Here is a 22,661-nt window from a genome sequence, read left to right as displayed (position 1 = left end):
CCCCGGTCATCAGAGTTCCTACACTTCAAATTGTCCCTCACATATAGCTTCCCCTGAAAGCAGCGCCAGGCCAAGTCCCAAAACTTCTGGGGGATCCTTTTCATGTTTAAAAGGTACAACCCCACCCTCAGATCCCGACCTGGGCAGTCCCTGAGCGCCAGAGGCTTCTGGAAGTGGGTCAACAGAACCCGTTTGTCAAGGAACTGCCTTGACTGGGTCCTGATCTCCCACACTCCCAGACCCCACCGACGTATCGCCTTCAGAGTCGGGGTAGCGTAAGCCGGAAGATATCCATGGGGCGTACGGAGGTCCTTCACTTGCCCTCCTGTCTCCCATTCCTGGAAGAAAGGCCGAAACCATTCCCTACAGGAGAGTACCCACGGAGAAGCCCTCTCTGACCAGAGGTTTGAGATGTTAGCTTTCAAGAAGGTGTTGGTTAAGAACACCACAGGGTTTACCATAGATAAACCCCCTAGTCTCCTCGTGCGGTACGTAACCTCCCTCTTGACTAGGTTCATCCTGTTCCCCCATAACAGTTGGAAAAACAGGCTGTAGACCCTAGTGTAGTAAGCATCTGGCAGGATACATACGCTGCCCAGATAGATAAACAAGGGGAGCAGGTACGATTTGATCAGGTGTACCCTTTCCCTGAGGGTCATAGACCAACCCTTCCACTGGTCCACCTTCTGAGTGGCATCCTGGAGCTTACCATCCCAGTTTTTGGTGGGATAATCATCCTGGCCGAATATGATGCCCAACACTTTTGCTGACTCTTGGGGCCCTGGAAGGGTGTCCGGGAGATCAAACGTGGGATCTCCCCCTCCTAGCCAGAGACTCTCACACTTATCCCGGTTGATCTTAGACCCGGATGCCTCCGAGTAGCGGTCCACTTCCGACATCACCACATCGACCTCCTCTCGCGAGGACACGAAAATGGTGACATCGTCAGCGTACGCCACCACTCTCTGGGCGACATCCAGCTCCGCCAGGTTCATCCCGACTCCCGCCAACGGCCCACAATCTACCCTCCGGACGAAGGGATCGATTGCGAACACGTATAATAGCGGGCTCAAAGGACAACCCTGACGGACTCCGGACCCCACCTCAAAAGAGCGGCCAGACCAACCGTTCACCAGTGGGAAACTCTCTGCCCCTGCATACAAGATCTTAAGCCAATTCACAAAAGTACTCGGTAAGCCATATCTCAGGAGGACGGACCAGAGGTACTCGTGGTTCACCCGATCAAACGCTTTGGCCTGATCCAGGGACAGCAAGTACCCCTTCCAGAAACCCGCACTACTCCTCTCCACTGCCTCCCTGACACTAAGGACCGCACTTAAGGTGCTTCGGCCTGGAACAGAGCAGTGCTGGGCCCCTGAAAGGAGCCGGGGTGCAAACTTCACCAGCCGATTAAACAGTATCTTGGCCAGAAGCTTCCTGTCCGTATTGAGAAGAGCTATGGGCCTCCAATTCTCAATACGGCTGGGATCTTTACCCTTTGATAGAAGAATCAGGGCTGACCTCCTCATTGACTTCGGCAGAGTGCCCGAGGAGAGACACTCATTGAATACCTCAGTCAAGAGGGGAGCTAAAGACTCCTTAAAGGTCCTGTACCACTCGGATGTTAAGCCATCCGGACCCGGCGACTTCTTAGGGGCGAGCCCCTCGATCGCCAGTCTCACTTCCTCTTCCCTGATTCCTTCTGCCAAAACATCAAGAGAGGGGTCTACCCCTGGCTCAGGAATGGCTTCAGCCAGGAAAGCCGACATCTTGTCTCGATCTAGATCCTTCCTCCCCAAGAGGTGCGAGTAGAAGGATCTGACGACCTCCAAGATCCCTGATCTGGACCGATTCAGAGATCCTGTACTATCAATCAGTCCTGAAATGACTTTACTACTCACTGACATCTTACAGTTTCTGTAAGGGTCGGGCGAGCGGTACTTCCCGAAATCCCTCTCAAAAACCAAAGATGCGTGCCTATCGTATTGACACCTCATCAGCAAGGATTTCACTCTGGAGATATCCTCTCGGCTACCTCCAGTCGAGACGAGAAGCTCGAGTTTCCTCCTCAGACCCTGATACAGGCGATACCTGTTCAGGGACCTGAGGCTCGAGAGCTGGCGGAAGAACCCCGCAACCCGCTTCTTGAATATCTCCCACCACTCTGACTTACTACTACATAGGCCCAGTAAAGGTACCTGACTCTGAAGAAAATCCTCAAAGGACTGTCTTATCTCCGCTTCCTCCAGGAGGGACGAATTCAGCTTCCAATAACCTTTTCCCATCCGGGGGGTCTCTGAAACATTCAGGGAAAACAAAATCATACAGTGGTCGGAGAACTCCACCTCAACCACGGACACTGCGGAAGAGACGGCTTCCTCCTTTAAATAAAACCTATCTATCCTAGACCTGCGACTACCTTGATGATAGGTGAAACCCGTGTGGCCTGAGGGGCTCCGGATGTGGGCGTCCTCTAGGCGAGCTTCTCTAGCTATGCTAATCAGTGCCACACTATCGCAAGTCAGCGGACCATTGGAGCCTCTCCTATCTTGGGACCTCGTGACATTATTGAAGTCCCCTCCAAAGATCACTTGCCGACTCGTAAAAAGAAAGGGCTTAATCCTCATAAAGAGATCTTTACGGCCCCGCTTAGTTTGTGGGGCGTAGATGTTAATGAGCCGGAGCTCTTGTCCCTTCATGAAGACATCTAAGATCAGGCACCTCCCCATTTCTAACTCAATAACCCGTCTGCATTCAACAGGAGCGGTAAAAAGGACCGCCACCCCACTATACGGCTCAGCCGCAAGAGACCAGTGGGAGGGACCGCGCCTCCACTCTCTTCTGGCTTTTACCAGGGAGGCTAAATCTGACAACCTGGTCTCTTGCAGATACAAAATGTCGGCTTCAACACGGCCGAGAAAATCAAAGGCTGCGAATCTAGCCGTATCAGACTTTATGCTGGCACAGTTAATAGATGCCAGTGTCAGTGGGGTGAGTGCCGCCATCCTGGGTGATTGAGTTAGATGGCCTCACCCTTTAAACCTTCTTCCTCTCCTTCCCTCCACCCCCATCTGAATCGGAGGAAGACCCTTTGCCTCTTTTTAAACTCAGGGATATATCCATCCCAGGATCTTTACCTCCAGCATCTGGTGTTACCTCTCCTCCTGAGGAAACTGCCCCAGAGGAAGGAGGCTCGGCACCTCCTGGAGGCCGCACTGCCTCCGGACCCTCGAGAAGAGGAGGGGAGATGGTATCCCCAAGGGCCTCATATCGATTTGAAAGGACGATCAGAGGGTCAGAGACTGAGTTGTTCCTTCTATGGTCTGAGGCTACAACTGAAGAGGAGGACGGCGCTGCCTTACTCTTACCCTTCTTCCTCCTCTTCTTCTTTTCCTGGCCACCATTTACTGTCTGCCCCTCCTTCTCCTCCTCATCCACAGTTTCGGATTCAGAGGCATGACTGGAGGAAGGAGCATCTTGACATTCTTCCCTACGCAGTCTCCCTATCTCCTCATCCAGTTCGGCCCCACCCAAAGCCTCAGAGTTATTCTGACCTCCTTCTGAGCCAGTGTCTGGAGTGGGACCCCGAGCTACCCCTGGCACCTGGGCATTCTCAAGGGCCCTCTCCAACCTGCGCTTCTCCTCTCGCCTCCGCATAGAGGGGGTCTTATGTTTTTCCTTCACTGGCTTTGGTGCCCCCTCTCCTCCACTAGTCCCCTCCCCCGCTGGGGCAACCGTTAGGCTCTCCCCAGCTGGGGCGGTCACAGTGTTGGAGAACGAGCGTGGACACCGGCTGAACGGGTGACCTAAGTCACCACACAAGTTACACCGAATCTGCCCACAGGTGGCCGCCAGATGACCCACCCCACAGCAGAGGGCGCATATCTGCTGAGTGCAGTTGGCACTAAAGTGGTTTGGGTCACCACACCTGTGACACAGCCTCGGCTGCCCCTGGTAGAAGATCTGAATCCTGTCGCGTCCCAGAAAGGCGGCCGAAGGGATGTGGGTGACCGTGTTCCCTGAACGCCTGAGACGAACGGAAAACGTCCAGGCCCCAGACCATATATTGTGCTCGTCAAAGTTCTTCCGGGGGACGTCCGTCACCTCCCCGTACCTGCCCAGCCAGGTCATAATGTCATAACAAGAAAGTGACTCGTTACGGGTCAAAACGGTCACTTTCTTTACCATACTCTGGCGAGATACCGCTTTTACAGCGAAATCTCGCCATCCGGGCTCGTTTTTCATCAGCTCATAATTAGACCAAAAGAGATCTAGTCCTTCCGGCCTAACAAAGCTGACGTCAAACTCGGAGGAGCCGAAGGGGTGAATCAGGGCAAAGATGTCCCCAGCCCTGAAACCCATCTGGAAAAGAAGCTCCACCACCTTGCCCCTTTGGGGGCACGCATCTTCGCCTTTCCAGACCAAACGGGCCACATTCCTGCGACCTACCTCCTGCCCGTGTGTCTGGAGGGACCATACGGTCTCCCCATTCCTCTCTCGGAACGCTCCCAGACCATGTCTCTCCACCCAAAAAGACAGGTCCATCTCCTTTCCCTCTACCTGGAGCGTCCTTTCTCCTCTCTTTAGTGCCTCCAGGAGACGCCGTTGCAACTGACCTTCACCAGATGCAGGAGGTAAAGATCCTACTGAACCCCCAGCCGCCACACTTGCATAACTCCTGACGACCGGGGGGGCAGCCGGACCAGACACCGTCCCTACATCCCCGCCTAGGCCACCTGTACTGCCACAAAAGCCACTCTTATTCCTACCATCCACACCACTACTACTACTACTCTCATTCACACAACTACTCCTCCCATCTGCACCACTACCACTCCTCTCATTTACACCACTACCACCTCTCCTATTCACTCCACTATCACCACTCTTAATCACTCCACTACCACTCCTCCCATCTGCACCACTACCACTCCTCTCATTCACTCCACTATCACCACTCTCATTCACACCACTACCACTCCTCCCATCTGCACCACTACCACTCCTCCCATCTGCACCACTACCACTCCTCCCATCTACACCACTACCACTCCTCCCATCTACACCACTACCACTCCTCTCATTCACTCCACTATCACCACTCTCATTCACACCACTACCACTCCTCCCATCTGCGCCACTACTACTCCTCCCATCTGCACCACTACCACTCCTCTCATTCACTCCACTATCACCACTCTCATTCACACCACTACCACTCCTCCCATCTGCACCACTACCACTCCTCCCATCTGCACCACTACCACTGCCACATACACCCCTCTCATCCACAGCACTACCACTCCCATCTTTCACACACCTTGTATTAACATTGCTTTTATTGACAGTATTTTTGGGATCAGCAGCTGCTTCACCCACTACCTCTGGGCTGGCCTGGACATGCTTTAGCTTGGCCTTTTTGTACATTCTCAGGTCGCCGGCGGCTGCCATTGTTGGCGACGCTGACTCCTCCTCCATTCGAGATGTCACCGCCGACATCACCTCCCGAAGCTGAGGCTGCCCCTCCAGGCGCACCTCCACCACTCCTCCTGCCACTGATGTGCAGGGACTCCCCTCTCTCACAGGGGAGATCCCTGCAGTGCCTGCGCCACACACTGTGCCCAACCGCACAGGCTCAGCAGCAGGTTCTGACACCTGGACGCTCCCCCCCCTCTCAGGGGAGTGCCCCGCAGCACCGACACTACTAGCAGCGCCCAGGGGACCGCCCCCCAAGCAGAAGATCTCACCACACACCTCAGGCGCCTGGACACTCCCCCCCCTCTCAGGGAAGTGCCCCGCAGGGCTAGTAACATTGCCCACAATACTCAGGGAACCGCTCCCCTTGCAAACTGCCGCATACCTATTGCCCACTATTAGCCTGTCCTGCTCTTCCCTACCAGCAGGACGCGTGACTGTAGCACCCGCGGCCATGTTGGATGCAGCACTGTACCCCCCGTGCTGGTCCCGTTCCACAGCAGAAGCGGGATCTGGCAGGGTGGGGGGCCCAGCAGCCTGAACCAACTTTTCAGGTGGCCCAGACTGCTGGATAGGAGAGAAAACAAACTTTATCTGCTCCTCAGCCTTTTTCTTCTTCTTCTTCTTCTTCCTCTTCCTTTCCTCAGGGCCCAGGTCCTGGCCAAAACTGAAATTTTCCAGACGGGTGGGTGACTCCTGCATCACTATGGCGCGCAGGAGCCCCCCACAGACCAGTCCACTGTCACCGCCATCATTACTGTCACTTTCCTCAGAGGTGGCTGGTAGGGCGACTTGGGCAGGGTTGATGTAATCCGCACTCGGGGTGACAGAGGTCTTAGGGGTACACGGGGTATCACACACATCCCCCTCACTCTCATCACCCTCACTGCCGCCATCTCCCTCACCACCTTCCTCCATCTTCTCCTCCGTGACACACAAGCACTCTTCCTCCCCCTGACTATCCTCTTCCTCCTTCACAGGGGTCCGCATGGTTTTATAGCGGTCTTCATTCTTTAATTTTTCTTTAAACATGCCTGCTCCCTCTACAATCAGCATTCGGGCTCTCACCACCTCCTGCTCCTCTGCCTTCAGCTCACACACCCTGGCAGCAAACTTAGCCCTCATAGCCTTGGCAGAGTTATCTGTTTGGTAGCGAGCAAACTTCAGGTCTTCCCTTATGATTTTCAGCTTTTTCCCCAGCTGCTCATATTCTACAAGATTTGCCTGCATGCGGGAACCGAAAGTAGCTAGCGACTCCCTGGGACCCTTCACCCCCCATTGCTGGGGTTCCATAGTATCAGACACAGTCCCCGAAGACATAACCATAAGCTTCTTACCGGACGCCTTGCGGTTTCCAGCGAAGGACGGGGGAGTGGGCTCCACATTACTGCGGAGCCTGCTGGATCTTCTCACCCTGTCCTTGGAATCGGCCGTAGCTCTCTCACTCCCACCCCCCTCCGGCCTAGTTCGAGGGGTGGAAGTCTGGGGCTCCATAGCAGGAGGCTCTCCCAAGGAAGCTGCCACCCTCCTGGGGAAAAGGCTGTAGGAAACACTGCTTCAATCCTCTCTCTCTGGAAGTCAGACACACCCAACAGCTGCTGTGTTCCACAGGAAGTGCTCTCTGCTGACACCTCTGTCCGTGTCAGGAACTGTCCAGAGCAGGAGAAAATCCCCATAGCAAACCTCTCCTGCTCTGGACAGTTCCTGACATGGACAAAGGTGTCAGCAGAGAGCACTGTGGTCAGACTGGAAAGAACTACACATCTTCCTCTGTAGTGTAAAACAGCTGATAAGTACTGGAAGGATTAAGATTTTTAAATAGAAGTAATTTACAAATCTGTTTAACTTTCTGGTACCAGTTGATTTGAAAAAAATTAAATAATGTTTTCTACAGGAGTTCCCCTTTAAGTGGTCTTTGTCCCTTGCTCTATATCAGTGTTTCCCAACCAGTGTGTCTCCAGCTGTTGCAAAACTACAATTCTCAGCATGCCCGGACAGCCTCTGGCTGTCCGGGCATGCTGAGAATTGTAGTTTTGCAACAGCTGGAGGCACCCTGGTTGGGAAACACTGCTCTATACAGATGTAGTAGAGCTGAACTGGTTAACTCGTTGGTTAAATTGTTTACCACCGGAGTAGCCCTTTAAGTGAGCAATTTTTTTTCCAGCAACTTTGAGTTAACAGTTGTGCATTTTTTCTGTCCTTATCAGTGCCGCAATACGCAGGCCTCCTGCGGTTCTATGGAACCGAACTTGGATCACCATACAACCATATGGTGTTCTATTTTCGGTAAAGAAGAACCGCGGGAAGTCCAGGTACTGCGACAAAAATGCATCTGTATTACATCCATCTGAATGTGGCCTTAAAGGGGTTATCCAGGAAAAAAACTTTTTTTATATATCAACTGGCTCCAGAAAGTTAAACAGATTTGTAAATTACTTCTATTAAAAAATCTTAATCCTTACAGTACTTATGAGCTGCTGAAGTTGAGTTGTTCTTTTCTGTCTAAGTGCTCTCTGATGACACCTGTCACTGGAACCGCCCAGTTTAGAAGCAAATCCCCATAGCAAACCTCTTCTACTCTGTGCAGTTCCCGAGACAAGCAGAGATGTCAGCAGAGAGCACTGTTGCCAGACAGAAAAGAACAACTCAACTTCAGCAGCTTATAATTATTGGAAGGATTAAGATTTTTTTTTTTTAATAGAAGTAATTTACAATTCTGTTTAACTTTCTGGAGCCAGTTGATATATAAAAAAAATTTTTTTTTCCTGGAATACCCCTTTAAATTGACTACATGAAGTCCCTGCCGTCTCACTCCAAAGACAAAGCCCCGATATTTTAACCAGTTCAGCTCTGCTACATCTGTATAGGACAATGGAGAAATGTTGCATAAGTGTCCCAACATTCCATATACGAAATCACTAGTCAATAATGACTGGACAAAGTGGACAATGCAACTCCAAAGGGTTAACCGGTTCAGCTCTGCTACATCTGTATGGGACAGTTGATACATACTGCGTAGGTGTCAGTATATTCTGCATATTTAAAGGGGTACTCCGGTGGAAAACTTTTTTTTTTTTTATGAACTGGTGCCAGAAAGTTAAACAGATTTGTAAATGACTTCTATTAAAACAATCTTTAGCCTTCCAGTATTTTTTAGCAGCTGTATACTACAAAGGAAATACTTTTCTTTTTGAATTTCTTTTTTGTCTTGTCCACAGTGCTCTCTGCTGACACCTGATGCCCGTATCAGGAACTGTCCAGAGCAGGAGAAAATCCTCATAGCAAACATACGCTGCTCTGGACAGTTCCTGACACGGACAGAGGTGTCAGCAGAGAGCACTGTGGACAAGACAAAAAAGAAAAGAATTTCCTCTGCAGCATACATCTGCTAAGAAGTACTGGAAGGATAAAGATTTTTTAATAGAAGTAATTTACAAATCAGTTAAACTTTCTGGAGCCAGTTGATTTAAAAAAAAATTTTGCACCGGAGTACCCGTTTAAGTGTCTCAACATTTTAAATATGAAATCACTAGTCAATAATGACGCCTGGGCAAGGTGGACAAGGCAATCCCAAAGAGTTAACCAGTTCAGCTCTGCAACATCTGTATGGAACAGTGGAGAAATGCTGCATAGGTGTCGGTACATTCCGTAGATTTAATGGCTGATAACTAGTGATGTGAAGATGCACCTCAATGAGTTAACCGGTTCGGCTCGCCTACATCTGTATAGAGCAAAGGACAAACACCGGTTAACCGGCACATTTGGCGTACTCGGCAGGATGTATGGCACGGGGCAACAGTTCAGCTCTGCTACATCTCTATAGATCAGTTTTTCCCAACCAGGGTGCCACCAGCTGTTGCAAAACTACAACTCCCAGCATGCCCGGACAGCCAGAGGCTGTCCGGGCATGCTGGGAATTGTAGTTTTGCAACAGCTGGAGGCACCCTGGTTGGGAAACACTTATCTATAATGATATAATCGGTTTAGTGTGTGCGGGGTCACCGTATAGGCCGGATCTTATCATTTCCGCACATTTGGCGTACTCGGCAGGACGTATGGCAGAGGGCGACGGTTTCTAATTAACACAGAAGTTGTAACCAGTATGGTGCTATTTCCCAGCGCCGCTTTAGTGCCCGGTTACCCATCACGGCTGACTGGTCATATTTCCAAACAAGAACTGATATGTCCAATGTCAAAGCCTCTTGACCGTCACCGCACAATTACCGAGAAGCCGAAAACAGATGGGAAGCCATGAAATGTGATAGGAATATAGCAGTGCTGCTCCAGCGCTCCCACTGCCCATATGGGATCATTTATACTCATCCCTGGTGCTAACAAAACAGGATGCCGGTCCCCTCTGCCCATCCACTTAAACTCGCAGGGGGTGCAGGGGGGGGGGGGGCACCTTTGCTATGTTAGCCCTGATTTAAAGAGACAGAAAGATCAGACAATAGGTAAAGTGGAAGCAGCCATGACACGGATCACTCCGGCGGAACGAAAATAGAACAATTCTCAGGCTGCAATTGTAATAAGTGCTTTTCCAGTGTCTTGGTTCAGTCCATGTGGTAAATAATAAGTTATAATAGACGGATGTATTATACCTGGAAGGACTGTGCAGGGAGAACAGAGAGGACGACAGGTGTCCTAGGAGAAAACACCGTCCCTGTCTGCGGTGAGACCAGGCTGGATAGGCCACGCCTATTCAAATAAGCCCCACCCCTGAGGGGATTGGGAGAAAGTTAGCACTTTTTCTGAAAGATTTATAGAAGCCTGTAAAAGGTTCTACCTCACATCTATCTATCTATCTCATATTTATATATCTCATATCTATCTATCTCATATCTATCTATCTCATATTTATATATCTCATATCTATCTATCTCATATCTATCTATCTATCTATCTCATATCTATCTCATATCTATCTATCTCATATCTATCTATCTATCTCATATTTATCTGTCTATCTATCTATTTCTTATATCTATCTCATATCTATCTCATATTTATCTATCTATCTCATATCTATCTCATATCTATCTCATATCTATCTCATATCTCTCTATCTCATATCTATCTCATATCTATCTCATATCTATCTCATATCTATCTCATATCTATCTCATATCTATCTAGGTGTGTTCACATGTTCAAATTTTTCATTGCAATAACTGAATGCAAAGCCAGGAACAGATCATATATGGAAAACATATATAAAGGAAAGACTGAGAGATAGATAGATATGAGATAGATAGAAGATAGATAGGTAGAAGATAGATAGATATGAGATAGATAGATATGAGATAGATAGATATGAGATAGATAGATAGATAGATAGATAGATATGAGATAGATAGATAGATATGAGATAGATAGATATGAGATAGATAGATAGATATTAGATAGATAGATAGATATGAGATAGATAGATATGAGATAGATAGATAGATAGAGAGATAGATATGAGATAGATAGATAGATAGATAGCTAGATAGATAGATAGATAGATATGAGATAGATAGATAGATATGAGATAGATAGATATGAGATAGATAGATAGATATGAGATAGATAGATATGAGATAGATAGATAGATAGATATTAGATAGATATGAGATAGATTGATATGAGATAGATAGATATGAGATAGATAGATATGAGATAGATAGATAGATATGAGATAGATAGATAGATATTAGATAGATAGATATGAGATAGATAGATATGAGATAGATAGATAGATAGATAGATATGAGATAGATAGATATGAGATAGATAGATAGAAGGAACACACCAGGTATATGTTCAGCTTATTAGCTCGGAGGGATCATGTCTCCGGTGATGTCTCCCGATAGGTGTAGCGGAGTTATTGACAGGGCTGGGGGGGCTGACAGTTCTTCACTGCGGACCCTGAGATGTTATTGGCAGCAGTGACGGGCGATCAGGACACCGTAATTAATCACAACACAATAGACATGAGACCCCCCAGGGACAGCTCCGCCGGTCAATCACTACACCCCCCATCAACTGTCCCTGCAAAATGGCAGTCTGAAAGGCTACAAATTACCCAGAATTCCGGAACACTTCAGCTTTCTAATATACTTTGCGTTTTAATTCCTCTGCTTGCTGTAATTGAATGGAAAATTCCGTCTTAGAACCCGCTCTGACATATGTCATGGGTTTAATACAGTATAAGTGATTCTCTGTGCGCTACACACAGCAGACGGGGATTCCAGACTTATACACCTGGGGGTTTGTTACAATGTGTCAGTGTAGATTAGAGATATGAGCAGGATAAGGTGAGGGCAGATTGTCTGGATGTAATTTAGAATATTGTCTTCAGCTTCTGGCTGGGATCAGAGACATTTATAGATCCGTCCCGATGTCCGGGCAGAATATCTGCGCACATTTACTTCTTTATTTCTTCTATTTTCCGTCACTGTGCCTTTATTTTTTGCGGGTTGTGTGTCCACAGGATTGTCAGTATGCCGTAGCCCTTCTGGGTCTCCCTCCTGGCGGTCTAGGGGGAGTTTTATTTGTTTCTGGAAAAGCTGGGTAACACATTACATCACTCCTAAAAACATTGACACCCAGCTTTTCTATTACCCTGATAGACAAGTATGCCCATAAGATCAAAAATGTATCACAGCATAACAAGGCAGACTTACTGTTTACATAAAGACACTATGACTTAACCCAGCTTTCCTATTGTCCTGAAAGCTATACCTGCTCATGCAGTAAGATCATAGCGAACGATGTATTTTTTTATCCATCTATCCTATAGACCAGGATTTTCCAATGTGTTGCAAAACTACAACTCCCAGCATGCCCAGACAGCCAAAAGCCATTCAGTAGTCTGAAAAAGATAGGTAACAAAAATAGTGACAGTAGGGATATCACTCATCTCTCCTATAGTCCTGAATGACAAGGCTGCCCAGACCTGCTTGATATGAGAATGTGGTGGCCCAGTACAGCTGTCTGGCAGACACCACACAGCAGTGGTCCTCAACCTGCCAACCTCCAGATGTTGCGAAACTACAACTCCCATATAAGCCCTGAGTGGAGCCTCCTCTCCATCTTTAAAGGGGTACTCCACTGCTCAGCGTTTGGAAAAAACTGTTCCGAACTTTGGAGCCGGCGCCGGGAGCTCTTGACGTCATAGCCCTGCCCCCTCATGACATCACACACCGCCCCCTTAATGCAAGTCTATGGGAGGGGGCGTGACGGCCGACACTCCCCCTCCCATAGGCTTGCATTGAGGAAGTGGGGCGTGACGTCATGAGGGGGGCTATGAGGTCACGAGCTCCCGGCCGGCTCCAGCGTTCAGAACAGTTTGTTCCAACTTCTGAGAAGCGGAGTACCCCTTTAAGTCTTTGCTGATTTGCAGTGAGGTCAAGTCCTAGGATCCTAAAGTCCATTGCCCACAGGTGAAGTCAAAGCCTGGTAAGCTACAGAAGGGGTGAAGTCAGTCTCAGTCAAGTCTGTCTCAAGTCAGCGTGGCCCTGCATCCAAATTGTCCACTATAAGTCCCAGCAAGCCCTGTGGTCTCTGAAGTCACTGGTCACCTCTTTGGGCCTAGCCAAGCTGTATAGACTCAGTAAAGCTGCCGTTGTTCCGTAACTTGGCGTCAGAGTCATTATTTTCCCCCGTGCCCAGCCCAGGATCCAGCAGTATACCTTCGGTATACAGAGGTTAACCAGGCCCTGGCGTCACGAACACAAGGGTTAATGCCATCTGCCCCTAGGGTAATTCCATCTGCCCTCATCACATCCTCACCACAAGAACACTGAACAATAAGGCAGATTTGCCATGAGGAATCCAAGAAAGATGGATAACAACTCCCATTGAATCTGTTATAATAATATTGGTTTTCACCCGGCTTTTCTGTAGCCCTGAATAGCACATCTGCCCTGAAATGCATGATATCAGAATAGCACATATATTACAGCACAATAAGGCGGAGTTACCATTCAGGATTCTGGAAAAGATAGGTAACAAGACATGTGATAGTAGAGATATCACCCATCATTCCTACAGGCTGATTTGTCATTAAAGAATCCAGGAAGAATGGAAAACAACTCCCATGGTCTCTGTGATAGTAACATTGTGGCTTTCACCCAGCTTCCCTGAAGTCCTGAATGGCATGTCTGCCTTGATATGCATAATATAAGAATAATGCACATATTACTACACAATAAGGCACAATAATGTAGAGTTACCATTGAGGATTCTGTAAAAAAGGTAACAATATATAAGTGACAGTAGGAATATCACCCATCTTCCCTATAGTCCTGAATGGTAAGGCTGACCTGATTTGCATGATATAAGACTAGTGCATGCATTACTGTACAATAAGACAGAGTTGCCATTTTAGGATTTTATAAAAGATAGGTAACAATAGATAGTGACAGTAGAGTTTTCACCCATCTTTCCTATAGTCCTGAATGGCAAGGCTGCCCTTACCTGCCTGTTATAAAAAAAAATAGTCCCTGTATTACTGCAGAACACGGTAGAGTTACCATTGAGGATTCTAGAAAAGAAAGATAACAATATATAAAGTCACAGTAGAGATATCACTCATCTTTCCAATAATCCTGAACAGGAAGGCTGCCCTGACCAGAACAGGCATGTATTACCGCACAACAAGGCAGATTTGCAATTCAGGAATCTAGGAAAGATGGACAACGACTTCCATTAAATCTGTAACAGCAACATTGTGGTTTTCACCCAGCTTTCCCGTAGTCCTGAATAGTAAATCTGGTAAATCTGAGCTGCATGATATCAGAATAACATATTACAGCCCGAAAAGGCAGATTGATCATTTAGGGCTATAAGAACTGGTTGCAGAATGCCTACTGCAGTCCTAGTTGGTAACCCAGCTTTCCCAAGAGCTGATAAGCCCAAAATCAAAGTTTCGAAACGTAGAATATCCGGTTTCCCACCGGTTTGTCGGGAATCCCATCTCTGGCACGTCCATATTCTCTGCGGAGTGTCAGCAATGTAAACTCCTATTAAAGCGTATGGATTGAATTTCGACTCTTGTCAACCTACCCTAAACATAATGTCACCGGGGGTCCTGGGGGTATTAACGGGGGGGGGTGAGGGGGGGTATGAAGCTGCCACTAACCCCGGGAGCAGATATTGAGCGAGACGGGCAGTCTCCTATACCTCGCGCCTCTCTCAGGAGCCTAATTCCATTCATAGACAGTTTGACAGTAAGAATGTCACAATCCCCCCCGTCCCCTCCTCCCTGTGGTATATCCTGACATAGACAACATTACACAGAGCGGATAATCTCCGGATTAAATAGGGGGGGATCATGAACACCCAGACTCTTAAACGAATTAGCCAATTTTCGAAGATAATGGCGGCCAGACAGAAGAAAAAAAAAATGGAGAAATTATTACTACTCGGGTTACGTCGGGACGTTCACATTTCACACGGATCCATTCTTGTCAAAAGCTGAGGGTTTGCTACAATGTATCGGTGTCAGTAAAATTCAGTGTTTTGTGTATACAGCTCTTATGCGGACCTAGGTTGACATATTAGAAATGAAAGCAGTGTTACCAGCCAGGGTGCCTCCAGCTGTTGCGAAACTACAACTCCCAGCATGCCCGGACAGCCGTTGGCTGTCCGGGCATGCTGGGAGTTGTAGTTTCGCAGAAGCTGGAGGCAGGCAGTAGACTGTTGTTGACCCGTCCTCCTAAAATCAAGTGGCCCCATCTATCTATTTTCCTAATCCACTTATGAGCCACTTAACTATTGCTCCAGGCCCTGACAATTCTTCCTGTGGTCAATAGGGGGCGCACAAGTTACAGTCACAGCTGTGCCCTGAAACATGGGGTGCCCCCTAGCGCATAGACTGATGCCACAAACTGGTATACCACAGCAATGGCGTCATAACATAGCCTCTACATCACTTTACTGATACATGTAGAGACCTATGACAATTCCGTTCATTTATCTGCACCTTGGAAAGCTGGGTGATCTCCCATAGGGTATCCTATAAAGCTGCCATAACAATTTACTGAACCTGAATAGCAAGTCTGCCCTAGATATGCAGCATTATTGGAATTGCCACTGCATAAGGAGGCAGATTTACCATTGAGGAGTCTGGAAAAGCTGAGTGACCGACAATATGCTCTACAACAAAGCTCCTATGCAGTCATCTGTACCTGGGAAAGCTGGTTGATAACTGATGTGGTCTGCAGTTAAGATATCACAAACCCAAATAGCAAATATGCCTAATTATGAAGCAGGATGGGCGCAGGCAGATTTATCATTCAGGAGTCTGGAAAAGCTGGGTGATCACCGATATAGTCTCCAACAAAGCTCTTGAGCAGTCATCTGTACTTGGGAAAGCTGGGTGATAAGCAATGTGGTCTGCAGTTAAGCTTCCATAGAGATTTCAAAGTCCTGAATAGCAAATATGTCTAATTGTAAAGCATGATGGGCGCAGGTAGATTTACCATGCAGAAGTCTGAGAAAGCCGGGTGACCAGCGATACGGTCTCCAAATATTCTCCTTTAGAAAATGTCTCATACCTGAATAACTAATCTTCCTATATATGCAGCATCATCGGAATTGTCACTGCATAAGTATGCTGAGCTACCATTCAGGAGTCTGGGAGAGCTGGGTGACCACCAATATGGTCTCTAGTAAAGAGATGTCACAAACCTTAAAAGCAAATGTACATAATTATGCAGCATCATAAACAAAGGCACTGCAGGTAGAGCCGGTAGATTTACCAGTCAGGAGCCTAGGAAAGCTGGGTGTCTAGTACATATCACATATAGTTTAATGCACCTGGGAAAGCTGGATGACAACTAATAATGTCTTCTGTAAAGCATCTATAGCAATTTCAATAAAACTAAATAGCAAAGTTGCCTAGTAATGTATCATTACAGTGTCATGGGCACAGGCACATTTACCATTCAGTGGTCTGTGAAAGTTGGGTGGCAACCAATATGGTCTTAGTAAAGTTCTTATAGAGAGTTCACAAACCTGAATAACAAATCCGTCCAGCTATGCAGCCTTATAGTAATGGTCACTGCCTATGCAGGCAGATTTACCCTTCAGGAGTCTGGAAGAGCTGAGTGACCACCACTATGATCTTCCCTACAGATCCCCAGAAAATTGTTATCCAGATTTCTTTACTACAAAATCTGCCTGCTTGTGAAGCATTGTGAGAATAACCACTGGATAAGGAGACAAATTTACTATGCAGAAGTCTGGGAAAGTTGGGTGATAACCATTATGGTCCACATTACAGAACCCACAGATGTTATCTTATTTTCTCAAACCTGAACCCAAAATCTGCCAACTTGCATTAATATGATGAAAATATAACTAGGCAAGTTTACCATTCAGGAGACTAGGAAAGCTGGGTAATGACTCTCTCGGAGGCTGTGATGGTTGTCACCCAGCTCTAACAGAGTATTTTAGGACTCCTCAGTGACTCATAGGGTTGTTGTGGTTATAGGGGAATCTGCCCTTTAAGGAGCGGCCATAAAGTGAAAGCCCTGTAACTGTGAGGGCCCATAAATATTTAGGAGCTGCCATTCCTCAGGTGACAGGGGTCATGACCTTCTTGTTAGGCCTAATAGGAAGCCCTTTCCAAAATAACAACTGCTAGGTCAGAGGTCACCTCGATCCTCACGTAATGATGTCCCAGTAAAGTCTCCTACTACCATCCAAGGGACCAAATAAACCTTCCCACTGACTGATCCTACAATCCGCCAGACAATGTGTTAATGATCAGCAATGCTCCGCACATAATGTCCCTCTATTATGGTAATTATGGTAAAGGAGCAAGATCCGGACTATTCCTTTCTGTGGAGACCTTATTTATGGCCATCATGGGCTCTATAGTCACAACCAAATCTGCATCTATATCCCATTAACGTCTATGTATAATAATGCTTGTATATAGTTATATTCTTGTATATAGGGGGCAGTATTATAGTAGTTATATTCTTGTATATAGGAGGCAGTATTATAGTAGCTATATTCTTGTATATAGGAGCAGTATTATAGTAGTTATATTCTTGTATATAGGAGCAGTATTATAGTAGTTATATTCTTGTATATAGGAGGCAGTATTATAGTAGTTATATTCTTGTATATATGAGGCAGTATTATAGTAGTTGTATTCTTGTATATAGGAGCAGTATTATACTAGTTATATTCTTGTATATAGGAGGCAGTATTATAGTAGTTATATTCTTGTATATAGGAGCAGTATTATAGTAGTTATATTCTTGTATATAGGAGCAGTATTATAGTAGTTATTTTCTTGTATATAGGAGCAGTATTATAGTAGTTATATTCTTGTATATAGGAGGCCGTATTATAGTAGTTATATTCTTGTATATAGGAGCAGTATTATACTAGTTATATTTTTGTATATAGGAGCAGTATTATAGTAGTTATATTCTTGTATATAGTAGGCAGTATTATAGTAGTTATATTCTTGTATATAGGAGCAGTATTATAGTAGTTATATTCTTGTATATAGGAGGCAGTATTATAGTAGTTATATTCTTGTATATAGGAGGCAGTATTATAGTAGTTATATTCTTGTATATAGGAGGCAGTATTATAGTAGTTATATTGTATATAGGAGGCAGTATTATAGTAGTTATATTCTTGTATATAGGAGCAGTATTATAGTAGTTATATTCTTGTATATAGGAGCAGTATTATAGTAGTTATATTCTTGTATATAGGAGGCAGTATTATAGTAGTTATATTCTTGTATATAGGAGCAGTATTATAGTAGTTATATTCTACCACACAGACATAAGATGAGGTTTATTGCCCCTGTAATGTAAGCAGAGAAGCCCTTTATAATCTGGATCCCCCTCCCCCTGTCTATACAGAACTTTTGGTTTTAGCCAAAGACCATGTGAGACTCATGAACACCTATCTGGAATGTTCTGCAGATCTATAAAACACTTCTATTGTTATCACATTTTTGGCAAACGAAAAGTAGAGAATAGCGAAAATTCTGCGGAGCAGGTTAGGGCGATGAATGGCGGCCATTGTGAGGCTCAGTGACTGTGAAGGAGGGATACGTCCTGATCGGATTTGTATCTGTTATGTATCCAAAAACAGTTTTATTTCCCCTTTTTCAGCTTGTAAAGCCCTTTGGCAGGAACACCCGGACATCAAACGGCCGTAATTATTACAAGACGCGGGAAACGTTTCATTCTGCGAACGCTTTGAAACAGAGGTTTTCATTTCCAATCCGTAACAGCTGCGGCAGAGAAGGGATTGTCACAGCGTATGGGACCTGCTGCTGCACAGGCTTAAAGGGAAAGTCTATAATCAGTGTTTTCCAACCAGGGTGCCCCCAGCTGTTGCAAAACTACAACTCCCATCATGCCCAGACAGCCTTCGGCTGTCTGGGCATGCTGGGAGTTGTAGTTTAGCAACAACTGGAGTTACCCTGGTTGGGAAACAATGGTCTACGTTATAACACCAGGAACTTCTCACATGCTAGTATTCTGTCTGTCTGCTGCCACCACTAGGGGGAGCTCACTGCATAATGTTTTTGTTTGTTTGTGAGTTTATTTTTAATTTTTTTATTAAGTATTATATATAAACAGTATGAGTTAAACTTTTACGTTTTTCCTAGTGGTGCCTGCAGCATGTCAAACTTTATCCTATACTTTTATATCTCCGGCGGAATTGACACTCTATAGCGGAAAGAACTGTTCCCCCTTCAATTATGTGCTGTGCCCCTCTATCTCTCCTCCCCTGACCTCTCTCCCTCTGTCTCCTTCTCATGACAAATACAGCTCAGCTACAACAACATTATACATGTGCGATCGCTGGGTCCCAATAAATTCTGTAAATTAGATCAACATATCTTTTATATCTATCCATCCACTATCTATCTCATATCTTATATCTATCTCATATCTATCTATCTCATATCTATCTATCTATCTATCTATCTCATATCTATCTCATATCTATCTATCTCATATCTATCTATCTATCTATCTATCTATCTTATATCTATCTCATATCTATCTATCTCATATCTATCTATCTCATATCTATCTATCTCATATCTATTTCATATCAATCTATCTATCTATCTCATATCTATCTATCTATCTCATATCTATGTATCTATATATCTCATATCTATCTATCTATATCTATCTCTCATATCTATGTATCTATCTCATATCTATCTCATATCTATCTATCTCATATCTATTCATCTCATATCTATCTATCTATCTCATATCTATCTATCTATCTATCTCATATCTATCTATCTGTCTCATATCTATCTATGTATCTCATATCTATCTATCCCCTATCTATCTCATGTCTATCTCAAATCTATCTATCTATATCTATCTCTCATATCTATGTATCTATCTCATATCTATCTCATATCTATCTATCTCATATCTATTCATCTCATATCTATCTATCTATCTCATATCTATCTATCTATCTATCTATCTCATATCTATCTATCTCATATCTATCTATCTATCTCATATCTATCTATCTATCTATCTCATATCTATCTATCTCATATCTATCTATCTATCTCATATCTATCTATCTATCTATCTATCTCATGTCTATCTCAAATCTATCTATCTCATATCTATTTATCTATCTATCTGTCTCATATCTATCTATATATCTCATATCTATCTATCTATCTCATATCTATCCCATATCTATCTATCTATCTCATATCTATCCATCTCATATCTATCTATCTATCTAATATCTATCTATCTATCTATTTATCTACAGCAGTGTTTTCCAAACAGTGTGTCTCCAGCTGTTGCAAAACTACAACTCCCAGCATGTCCGGACAACCAAAGGCTGTCTGATCATGGTGGGAGTTGTTCTTTTGCAACAGCTGGGGACACACTGTATACAAATCACTGATCTACAGTAACTATCTATGGATCTATTAATCTCCTGACTATTTCATATGTATCTGTCTTATATCTATACTTTGTTCCCTCCACACTAATATTTTCCACCCTGGTTGCCCCCATTCTGAAGCTATAATCGGGTGATATATAGATGACATTCCTTGTATACTCCTACAGTATATACCAGACAGATTAGGGCTAATGGGGGCAGAGACCCCTGACACCCCTGACACATGCGGCTCTAAGGTTTCTAGGATTCCAGTTCACACTTAGATCATCATTTTCCCTAGTATTTCGCCTTTAATACTGAACACAATAGCACAACATGGGCCACATCTCCACATCTTGGGTTCTGCTGGTAAAACACATTTCCTTATAAACCCTTTTCTCTGCTATTAATGCCAAGTTGCCCTTGTTGCCCTTTATTTACCCATATTAAACTGGTGCAACATGCCCACAAGTAACACTTCATTTGCTGCTATTCCCAGTCACATCCCATATACCAGTGTTCTACCACAGCACAGCTCCCAACAGTCATGTTAGGGGATGATAAGGGTTGTAGTTTTATCATGCACATATCTAGTGTCTTACCTGTACCACTCCAGACCCTTGTCATAGCACCTATCAAAGAAGTGGGGTTCAGCCCCCAGCGCCCTGACATCTGGGTGTATCCTCAGGAATTCCAGCAGTGCCCTGGTGCCCCCTTTCTTCACCCCCATAATGATCGCTTGGGGAAACTTTTTACTCCCAAAACTGTTGTGCACTGAGATGCCACCCGGACTGTGGGCCAGTTTATGGTCTGGTGTCTTGTTACTAGATAACACTGAGTCTAGCAATGTCACGGTGCCAGTGTGACCCCCATCCCTGGCACTAGGTCTAGTGCGTGCAGTGCCAGGGCGCAAAGTGTCCAAGAATGCAGCACCAGAGCGCAATGCGTTCTCCTGGGCATCCTCAGGGTGCAGTGGGTTCTTATGGGCATCCTCAGGGTGCAGTGGGTTCTTATGTGCATCCTCAGGGTGCAGTGGGTTCTTATGGGCATCCTCAGGGTGCAGTGAGTTCTTATGGGCATCCTCAGGGTGCAGTGAGTTCTTATGGGCATCCTCAGGGTGCAGTGGGTTCTTATGGGCATCCTCAGGGTGCAGTGGGTTCTTATGGGCATCCTCAGGGTGCAGTGGGTTCTTATGGGCATCCTCAGGGTGCAGTGGGTTCTTATGGGCATCCTCAGGGTGCAGTAAGTTCTTATGGGCATCCTCAGGGTGCAGTGAGTTCTTATGGGCATCCTCAGGGTGCAGTGAGTTCTTATGGGCATCCTCAGGGTGCAGTAGGTTCTTATGGGCATCCTCAGGGTGCAGTGGGTTATTATGGGCATCCTCAGGGTGCAGTAAGTTCTTATGGGCATCCTTAGGGTGCAGTGAGTTCTTATGGGCATCCTCAGGGTGCAGTGAGTTCTTATGGGCATCCTCAGGGTGCAGTGAGTTCTCATGGGCATCCTCAGGGTGCAGTGGGTTCCTATGGGCATCCTCAGGGTGCAAAGTGTTTTTATGACCATCCTCGGGGTGAAGTGAGTCCTTATCAGTATCCTCAGGGTGCAGTGGGTTCTTATGGGCATCCTCAGGGTGCAGTAAGTTCTTATGGGCATCCTCAGGGTGCAGTGGGTTCTTATGGGCATCCTCAGGGTGCAGTAAGTTCTTATGGGCATCCTCAGGGTTCAGTGGGTTCTTATGGGCATCCTCAGGGTGCAGTGGGTTCTTATGGGCATCCTCAGGGTGCAGTGGGTTCTTATGGGCATCCTCAGGGTGCAGTGGGTTCTTATGGGCATCCTCAGAGTGCAGTGGGTTCTTATGGGCATCCTCAGGGTGCAGTGGGTTCTTATGGGCATCCTCAGAGTGCAGTGGGTTCCTATGGGTATCCCTGGCACCGCTGATCCAAGTTTCCCCGGAGTGTCCAGGCGCAACCGACTGCGCAATGCGCAAGGATCCGACGCTCATCTGCGGGTCAGAACAGGAGCCGCTCAGGCAGTAGAAGAAGAAGAAAGTGAAGAAGAAGATCATAGTCAGCAGCAGGGAGACCCTGGGCTGAGCCCTCAGTGCCCCCCGGTGCCCAGAAACGATCCGAGGCTTTAGGATGCCACATCCCATGAGTGGGGCTGAGGACCAGGGCTGGCACACATGGCACAGAGCTCTGCCCGCACCCCAGGACAGTGGGTAATCCTGGGCAGGACTCGGCTGCAGTTCACATCATAAAGTTTCACATCGTGCAGTGCGG

General features: G+C 46.1%; 1 protein-coding gene across 1 annotated transcript in view; it reads right to left on the bottom strand.

The window, feature by feature from the left end:
* Nucleotides 1-22,661, bottom strand: part of HS3ST6 (heparan sulfate-glucosamine 3-sulfotransferase 6) — a 72,342-nt gene that overhangs the window by 49,557 nt on the left and 124 nt on the right. Inside the window, exon 1 of the mRNA XM_056535051.1 lies at nucleotides 20,988-22,661. This exon is cut by the window's right edge and continues 124 nt beyond it. Within this exon, the coding sequence (XP_056391026.1) occupies nucleotides 20,988-22,534 (1,547 nt within the window). The 5' untranslated portion in view covers nucleotides 22,535-22,661. The remainder of the gene's footprint in view (nucleotides 1-20,987) is intronic.

This window comes from Hyla sarda, chromosome 8, assembly GCF_029499605.1.
Source record: "Hyla sarda isolate aHylSar1 chromosome 8, aHylSar1.hap1, whole genome shotgun sequence".
NCBI lineage: Eukaryota > Metazoa > Chordata > Amphibia > Anura > Hylidae > Hyla > Hyla sarda.
This window is presented reverse-complemented; position numbering and strand designations above follow the sequence as displayed.